General features: G+C 42.4%; 1 protein-coding gene across 2 annotated transcripts in view; it reads left to right on the top strand.

Annotated features, from left to right (window-relative positions):
* Fktn (fukutin) overlaps positions 1 to 6,067 on the top strand; it is a 51,119-nt gene extending 45,052 nt beyond the window's left edge. For both annotated transcript variants that reach the window (XM_021200553.2, XM_029540131.1), the window contains exon 10: positions 1,647 to 6,067. In XM_021200553.2, the coding sequence (XP_021056212.1) occupies positions 1,647 to 1,860 (214 nt within the window). In that variant the 3' untranslated portion in view covers positions 1,861 to 6,067. The remainder of the gene's footprint in view (positions 1 to 1,646) is intronic.
* Positions 6,068 to 9,435: the final 3,368 nt, after the last annotated feature.

Here is a 9,435-nt window from a genome sequence, read left to right on the forward strand (position 1 = left end):
GGGGACTGGGGGAGGGACAGGGTTAGGAACAAAAGTTAACACTAGAGTTGGATTGTTTCTGTATGATTTTCATGGTGTGTCTGTATTTTACGTGTTCTGGGTTTGCTCTTCGATTCTTCACTGTCCCAGGCATTGTATGTGTAGTCTGCAGTCTTCTACCACATCTGTCCTAAAGCTGTTGTCTTTTTCTCTCTCAGCTGTCTGATGAGACTAGAAGCTAATAATTAAGAGAGATGCTTCCTGGCTGCTATTACTAAGGGAGATCATGTCAGCCTCACTTCAGGTTCATTGTGCCAACTTGATGGGGTGGGACAGGTGGACATTCTGCTGACCAGCAAGTGATTTCGGAGGGTGGAGGCTGATGACAGATGCTTGTGTCTCATGACAAAATGAGTAATTCCATGGATATGAGTGTGCAGGGTAAAATTGGGACCAGCAGTTGTTGCTTCTAAGCAGTATCTCATTTCTTTCTCAGCGAGGAGACTTTATGTGAGATGCCAGCTGGGTGGGGCTGTCCACCGGCTTTTATAGAGGCACTTGTTGCTTTCTTTAGAATTTATTCAGATAAACCTTCAAGTACGACTTCATTTCACTTAGTGGTGAGATGAGATATTCAAAAGCTGAATCCACTCTTGGGGTTCACTTAGTGGTGAACATGATAATCAGATACCTTTTCTCCAGTTCACTACCCTGTCGGTAGCTTTCTAGTATATTAAATTCTTATGGTCCCTATTATTGCCATTTCAGGATTAATGACTGAAGATTCTTTTTGAGATGTGAAGAAAAAAAATTCTCATTAAGAATCTTAATACAAAATATAGTTATGTAACTGACCTGCTACTTTTAGTTTTCATTTATAATATGTCATGTATAATTTATACTTAATCTGAAGTACCTATTTAAATATTTTGTGTTTTGAGACAGAGTCTTATATAGTCCAGGCTGCCCTAGAAGTCACTACATGACTAATGCTGGACTTGAACTTATGATCCTCATGCCTCTCCCTTCTCAGTGCCACAATTATAGGCACGTGTCACTATGCCCATCATTGTCCAAAGTACCTTTAAAATGCCTATTTTTGGTTAATTCATAAGCTTACAAATTCTTACAGTTCTGTAGCAGATGCAAGCAAATTCATTTTAATCGGTATTAGACACGTTTAGAGATGTTCTTTAGAGTCTAAGAGGAAAGGGAGATAGAAAGTAAAGTTATTGTCTGTAGAGCAAGGGAAAAGCCTAGAGGATGCTATTGGAATCAGTCCCTATCCCTTGGAACTCCAGATTATGCAGAAAATAACCTTACATCTTGTGAAAACTCTGCCATGACACCTCTTTCCCTGGTTTCCCAACACAATCCCAGAGCTGATTTTGATTTGTCTGATCTTGGTGGGCTCCCATCTCTGTAGCAGTCACTGTAACTTAGCTACTACCAAGCCTGGATTTGGTTTAGTTTATAGTTTGGTTGGTATTTTTCTCATCTTTGGAGCTTATGGATGGGATTAACTCTCCTTCAGATTGGTAGAGACTAGAGGAAGACTGGGGTAGTGTTAATCCTGAAAGACAGAAGGGATGCTGGGCAGGTTTGAAGATGCACAGCAGCTGAGTGACATGGCCTAACGCTCCCTGCTTGCCTATGCTTTGCTGCAGGTATCTGTTCCCCAAGTTTACACTGTGCTGGACTGAGTTTGTGGACATAAAAGTGCATGTTCCCTGTGAGACAGTGGACTACATTGAAGCCAACTATGGTAAGACCTGGAAGGTTCCTGTCAGGACGTGGGACTGGAAGAGCTCACCCCCGAATGTGCAGCCCAATGGCATCTGGCCTATTTCGGAGTGGGATGAGGTTATCCAGCTGTACTGAGGACACTGCGCTCAGGTGGAACATTTCCCAGAAAGAAGGCGGTAACTGATTAAAGCACTACTGGTTTTCTGCTTGGTGGGAGAGCCAAAGAAGAGAGATGACGAGTTGGAAGACAGAAAAGGTTTTCTGATTCATGGGCCATCCAATTAGTTCTGCCATTCAGCATTTACTGAGGAGTTTATACACCAGGTGAAATACCAGGATCTGGTGAATGAGCGAATGCCAGCCTCTTCCTTGTCCTGCTGGTAAGCACTGCAATTTTCTTTTGAAGGAAACTTACTCTCTGAAGAGCTGGTACACAATATGATGTATTCCATAATGATTTTTAAAATGTTAATTAGTGTTTATGCCAGAAAGTGAGCTCATCAGATGAAGCTTACAAAGGCTATGTTAGTAAGAATAATTCATTCCCGCCTGTCCTCAGGATTTAAGCTGCTGCATTAGTGCTGCTTTCAAGGTTGTGGAATCTGAGTTAATATTCCAGTAAGTGATTAGACTTCGTCCCACAGAGACAAGATGGTAGCAAACTCATTTTATAAGCAATTGGCTTCAAGCACAGGGTGTTCTGTAAGGGAAGATGAGAGCCCATCTTGTGAAGACATACACTATTTTCATATTTGAAGTGGACAGTGGATGCTTGGATGATGCTTGAGTCTCTGACATCATAGGATATTTTCACTGACCTGCAGTAGTACTTGCTGATAAATCATTCAGTCATAGTATCTGAAAGTTGTGACATCTCAAAGCTTACTTTCCTTATTTCATTTTCAATCACTCTTAGATTTAAAAATGGAAGTTATTCGTGAATATTTTTATATTTTATTAATGTATAACTCTTCTGCCCTTGATTTTAATATTGACACTAAATACTAATAGACATACCTCTGAATTTTTTTAAAAATACCCTTTATTTATTTATCAACCATAGCTCCATATGTTTAATTTATGGCCTACATAATAATTTATTTAGCATAAAGTTATGACTGTTCTTCTTTTCCAATATTACTTCAAGTTTCAAAAATGGAAGGTTAACATGAACCTGGAAACTATTCCTTTTTCTAGATCACTGTCTTTAAAAGCCTGTGTTCATCTCTAGCTTTTTCATTCTGCTGCATGTAACAGGGCAAGGACTTCCTACTGCCAAGTACTGCACATGTGGGACCCCTTGATTTCTTTTTTCTTCTCAAAATACACTCATGAGTAGGTTGGGCAGTGCTTAAGCCTGCACTCTCAGTGAGAGATGACACAGCAAATGCCTGCCTGTCTTCCTGGCCTGGGAGCGGAGGGGCACTGCTCCCTGCTGCTTAGGGATGTGCTTCAGGGCAGCCTTGCAGATTGCCCTTGGAATGTGTAATCACTAAAATGGAAACCAGAATGTCTGAGGAAATGGGCTGGCAGAAAGAAAGAAAGAAAAAGAAAAACTTGGAGGAAGTAACTTGAAGCCAGCTACTTCCAAATTTTAACTTGAAAACTATCTTTATTGGATGATAAGCAACAGTCTGTTAGGATGCAGCCTCTATGTAGGAATATTGTCTCTCCATATGCATCTCACCAGATTGCTGTAATTATTAGCAAACTTGTACCCAAATGACAGATCATAATCAGTTCTTTCCTAGGAAATAAGTCCGTAGAATATGTACCCCAGTTTTAGATAGCCAACCCTTTATATTTTTATGCACCTAAAACAAAACAAACCCAATAACAACAACCAGACACCCACCCTACCTGGAGAGGGTCATTTGCTCGTACTCAATATCAAGGAGTAAGTATGTTTACATCATGTTCCTTGAGAGCCCCACCTTCTGCCAGGAGGTCTTGCCCACCCCTGTTCCAGTTACTTCTCTCATATCCATCGTTGTAGGGCAAGGTCTGCTAGTGTCCTGATACAAACTCTCTTGGTCCTGTGCATAGAGGTTCTGTAGTCTTCCCTCCAGAAAGGATGGGTAAACTTGTCTTCCCCCTGGGTTGGCTTAGCTTTTAGGTTCTGCCCCACCTTGGAGAAAATTTCCCCGAATTTGCAGGTGAGGTTTACCTCTGAAAATGACCCCATGATTCAGTCACACTGAAGCCAGTGCTTCTTAACCTTTGAACTCTGATGAGTGGGTCAGGGGTGCCCACCTGACTGACCCTTTCAGATCACTTCTCTTCCCTCCCTGAATATGCTAACTTTATTCTCCTAATGTGACTTTCTGGTGCCGTTTGCCTGGCTTGCTTGAAGATACCTTTTATATTAACTTGTTCTCATGTCGCCGAGGATATTCCCAGGGAGACCCTGAAAAGCAGACACTTTGTTAGTTTCTAACAGCCTGCTACTTCCCTAAGCAGGGACAACTTGCCCTGCTCTTGGCTACAGTTACTGACAATGGCCACTGAGATAAAATAATAGTAACTGAAGCCGGGCATCCCTAGAGTAGCTGAGGTCAGTTCTTACTGTCGCCTCCATGACACTTCAGCGCTTGATGAGTTTCCCAGTGTCTCAGTGGCATGTGGGGACCAAAATGCTGAGGAGGGATATTTCTTCTTGTCCAAAATCCTCAGGCCACCTTCTTACCTTGATGGGGAGGCGGGGCAAGGAGCCTCATCTACAAAAATTAGAACAGTTTCTGTCTGAAGACATCACCTGTGGTTTCCGACTCTTGAAATGTTTAAAGGATTAGGCGAGATATAAGGTGCTTCCATTCAGGACCAGGGCTAAGTAAGTACTCAGGAGAGGTGCTGTTTCCTAATTCACGGTTCCGTTGTGACTTGGAAGATTGCGTGACAAAGTTGCTTAGAAATAAAGTTGGGACCGAGGCTCTGGTGAGACGGCTAAGCAGCTGAAAGCACTGTCACCAAGTCTGGCATGAGTTTGACCCCCAGGACCCATGTAGTGGAAGGAGAGAACCTCAGATTACCTGCCATCCAGTATGCAGGCTCTGATGTGCTCAGGGCGCCTCTCTAGCACGAGAGGCCACCACACACACACACACACACACACAGTAAATTTAATGGAAATTTTTTACTGTATCTAAGCATTACACGTCAAATTATATGATTTATGAATTTAGAGTCATTGCCATATTACCTCCACCTGAAGCAGAGACGGTTCTCATTTAGTTGACCAAATTGCTGTCTTCTAATACTAACCCATTGTTGTACTGTTTCCTTTTAAGCCCTGTTAGATTCCTCTTAAATTTTGTGCCTAGTCTGATAGGGACTTGCTTTTCAATATTCTAGCTTTGGGCAGCAAATATCACTATATATAATAATTTGCAGAACCAAAGATCTTGGAATGCCTGCTCTGTATAGAAATGTGGGTTAGTGGTGGACTAATTGCCCAGCATGTGTGAGGTCTGGATTCAGAGCAAAGCACCAGAAGTCGGAGACAGAAGGCTTACCACAGGCCAGCTTGGGCTGCCTAGTGAACACCAGCCTATCCTGGGCTGCCTAGTGAACACCAGCCTATCCTGGGCTACCTAGTGAACACCAGCTATCCTGGGCTGCCTAGTGAACACCAGCTATCCTGGGCTACCTAGTGAACACCAGCCTATCCTGGGCTGCAGCGTAAGCCCCTCTATTGAGGGAGGACAGAGGAGGGGAGAGGAAGAGATACAGAGACAGAGATAGAGAGAAGGAGAATAAATCTGCCCACAGATCTATGTTTTTATCTAAGTTAGCTAATAGCAGGATATATAATGCTATTTTAAGTAGTCAGTTGTAGGCAAACAGACCAATTCAGTCTTGATGCCTTTTGTATAGGACCAATAGGCAAGTATAAATTTTCTGAGAAATTTGTTTCTATACCCTCAGAACACCTAGGCTAAAATTTGTTTCTATAATTCCTGGACCTAATCTAATAGAATTGCTTGGAGGGCCCATTTAGTCATCCAGACTTCTGTCTACTTACAAGTAGCTTTCACGGAAGGGCAATGTCATATAAAGTATTCTGTCATGCACTTTAAAAAAATATAAGCTTGTACGGCCTTATGACAATTTATTCTAAGCATGAAAACTGGTTCTTGAGTTTATTAAATGTAGCTCTGTCAACGTGTGACATACGACTGTGACACATGTATGTGAATTTTCTAAACAAAGTTATGTTTTAAACATGAGATTTCAGTATATGCTTACCAGTTTAATATTTGGTTTTATCTTCAGGTATAGTTTATGGTACTACTGAAAATAGTTTTAATATTATTACTCTGATCTGAATTTGTAAAATATAATCTACTTTGGGGATGATTAATAAAATTTTTTAATCTCTTGCTCTTTTGTGTTTGTTTTTGAAAGTTTAACTAGAAATAAAAAGCAGTTGCGTTGGAAACTGGTTAAATAGTAATTGTACCACAAATACATATTTCTCAAATTCAAGTCTGGAAACCCTAGAAGTCTGCCTACACACATACACTGAGATCAAAACTTCTCAGTGACAAAGTTGCCACATAACACCTCTAATCATGCAGAGTTTGGCTTATCAGCTCAGGAGAGCCAGGAAAAACACCCTCTGTAGAGAAACATGGCATACTTTAGGATCAGAGAGCTCTAGAAAGGTCTTTAATAGTAGTTGAACATAAGCCCAACTACTATAAAATATATATACCTCTGGGAGAAGAAGTGAAAGTTCTAGTTTATGCAAACCCAAAAGTCTATAAAGGAATTATGTTCATCTAAAATTATGTCAAGAACAGGGGTGGTAAGATGTCTCAGCAGTTAAGAACACTAGCTGCTCTTCCAGAGGTCCTGAGTTAAATGCTCAGCAACCACATGGTGTCACGTGACCATTTATAAGAGATTAGATGGCTTTTTCTGGCATGTAGGTATACTTAAAGACAAATAACTCCTACATTTAAAAAAATTAATAAATTTTTTTAAATGTCAAGAAGAAACCAAAGAAGACTATATGAATGGAGAGACTGTGTTGAGCATTAGGAAACTTGAAGCTGTGAAATTTGCCAAAATTGATGCATAGATTTGGTGTGCAACTCCTATGATAATCTCAGCCATGATTTTCTAAAATTCATATGACAGATTTATCTAGATTAGCTCAAGCAATCTTCAGTTCTCCACATGCACATGGCAGCTCACAACTGTCCTTAACTCTAGTTCCAGGGGATCTCACACCCTTCTCTGTTTCTGTGGGCGCCAGGCATATATGTGGCGCACATATATACATGCAAGCAAAAGAAATACATTAAAAAAGATTTTTCAGAGAAAGAGAGGGAGACAGTCAGAGGAGGAGGTAAGGAAAGAGAACAGGAGCAGACAGATGTGGAGCTAGATGTGAGTCTTCTCTCATCCTAATAGGTCTGTGATCTTATACGGGAAATAGACAGTCCCCTGTATTTTACTGTGAAGTTGCTCTGTAGAGATATGACAGATCTTAAACCCTTGACTTCTCATTTTAAATCCACTGGTTACAATTTCTGCCAATTCTTATTACGACTGGCCTTAAAATATCCACCTGGTGCTACCTCTGCAAGACTGCCACGAGTTTTTACAAGATGGTGAATACACTCTTTCTCTAGAAGTCAAGGATCAAGTAACTCCAGGTCTTAGAGATAGCATCAGAGGTGACTCTGTGAAGTTGTCCAGTGTGTCAGTGCATCATGTATAGCGGTCATCAGTGCTGACGAGCACCAGCTGGAATACAAGAATGGGCGTGATGCCTGTGCTTCTCAGGGCAGGGATGAGGCACGCCAGCACAGAGCCAAAGCAGCCTGTCACCTCGAATAGTATAGTGTGAGGTGTTTCATTCCTATTCCACCAGTAACCATAGCCTCTGCCCTGGGACACGGGTGCCAGCAGCTACCTCCTTGGGACTCATGACACTCAGGCCAACAGAACCATTACAGTCCCCAGTGGCTACAAAGCTGGCCAGCCCAAGTCTGCTCAACTCTGGCCTGATCTTCAAAACCTTATCAAGGGACTCTCCANGGGAAAAGGTCAATAATCTCATGTTCCTGTGTNGGCAGAGGAACAGGAAGCTCTTCAGGAACTTGATCTTCATGACCTTGAACATGGGGACATAAGTCGGTGGTTTCTTGTCTTTGGCTCTGCCTCCAGGGCCCCACAGTTTTGNCCGCAGTCTTGACTACCATGGCCTCCATGAAAACTTCAGAGTCCTTCCAAGCATGGGCCTCTGTGCTCTGGGACCTACTGCTGCGTGGGCATGATCCACTTGATCTTGACTTGAACGAGAAGTGAATCCAACTTGGAAAAAAAAAAAAAAAGTAAAACTATCGAGATTGTTATTTCATGAAGAAGGGAAGAGGCATTTGGTGACAATGCCTAATGGTAGATGTCGGAACATGATGGAGGGGACTGAGATCCCAGGGGGACTTAGAGCCCTTGGATGAGCCAGGCACGACAAGCCTTGCAGAAGATGTACACACGCAAGGAGTAGCAGCCTGCACTTGCCCTCAGAGGACAGCAGTAGCCCACACTCCTCACGCTTGCAACAGCCAATGTGAAAATCTAAAGCAACAATTCTCACGATCCTCTCCTGGCTCTAGCATTATGGCCCAGCATACTGAGCACTGTGGAACAGATTTCCAATACAAGGCCTCAGCATAGTCAATCTGGATGATGGTGTCCACGATGAGGGGGATTCTGCTGGGCCCCATAGTGACACATAGTTTGGTCTAGATGGTGAATGAAGAGAAGATGTGGCTGGTGACAGAGTTGGTGGGGTTGTGACCCTAAACCCCTCCTTTCAGATTGGGGTTTTTATATGTTCTACCGATTGGGCTTAGCTGTCAGCTATCATTCCTCTCTGGCGGCAGGCCAGACTATTTTAAGAACTATGAGGTCACCAAGAAGTGTTTTACATGCTCTGAACCCATTTTAAACTGGATCCTGTGTGCCATGAGGAAAGCTTACTCTAACAGGGTCCTAGATCTTACCATTCAAGTCGTAAAACAGCCTGTAGGTAGGGACACCTGCCAAAAAAACAAACAAACAAACAAAAAAAAAAAAACCAAAAAAAAACAAAAAGCAAAAGAGCCAATCCATCAAAGTCCACAGTTCTGGGAACAGCTGCTAAGTGTACTAACCTTGCTTTTGGCTTCTGTAATTCTGGTTCTGGCTAACTGTTCTTATTATTTGAATACTATAAATGGTAATCAGAATAACCGTTTAGCAGCTAGACTTATTGATGCTGGGGATCGGCCTGCTGAGGAAGCTACCCTTCCTCCGTAGAATATTAATGTAGGTCTTGCTTTGCTTTGACTGTCAGCATCCATTCCTTACCAACACTACTGCCTCACCTACAGCACTGGATGGTGAGGGCCTCACAATCTGTAGGACTTAAACAGTAGACACTTTCTTAGTTCTGGAGATTGAAACCTTTTTTTCCAAGTTGGATTCACTTCTCGTTCAAGACAAGATCAAGTGGATCATGCCCACGCAGCAGTAGGTCCCAGAGCACAGAGGCCCATGCTTGGAAGGACTCTGAAGTTTTCATGGAGGCCATGGTAGTCAAGACTGCGGTCAAAACTGTGGGGCCCTGGAGGCAGAGCCAAAGACAAGAAACCACCGACTTATGTCCCCATGTTCAAGGTCATGAAGATCAAGTTCCTGAAGAGCTTCCTGTTCCTC

This window comes from Mus pahari, chromosome 6, assembly GCF_900095145.1.
Source record: "Mus pahari chromosome 6, PAHARI_EIJ_v1.1, whole genome shotgun sequence".
NCBI classification, from domain to species: Eukaryota; Metazoa; Chordata; class Mammalia; order Rodentia; family Muridae; genus Mus; species Mus pahari.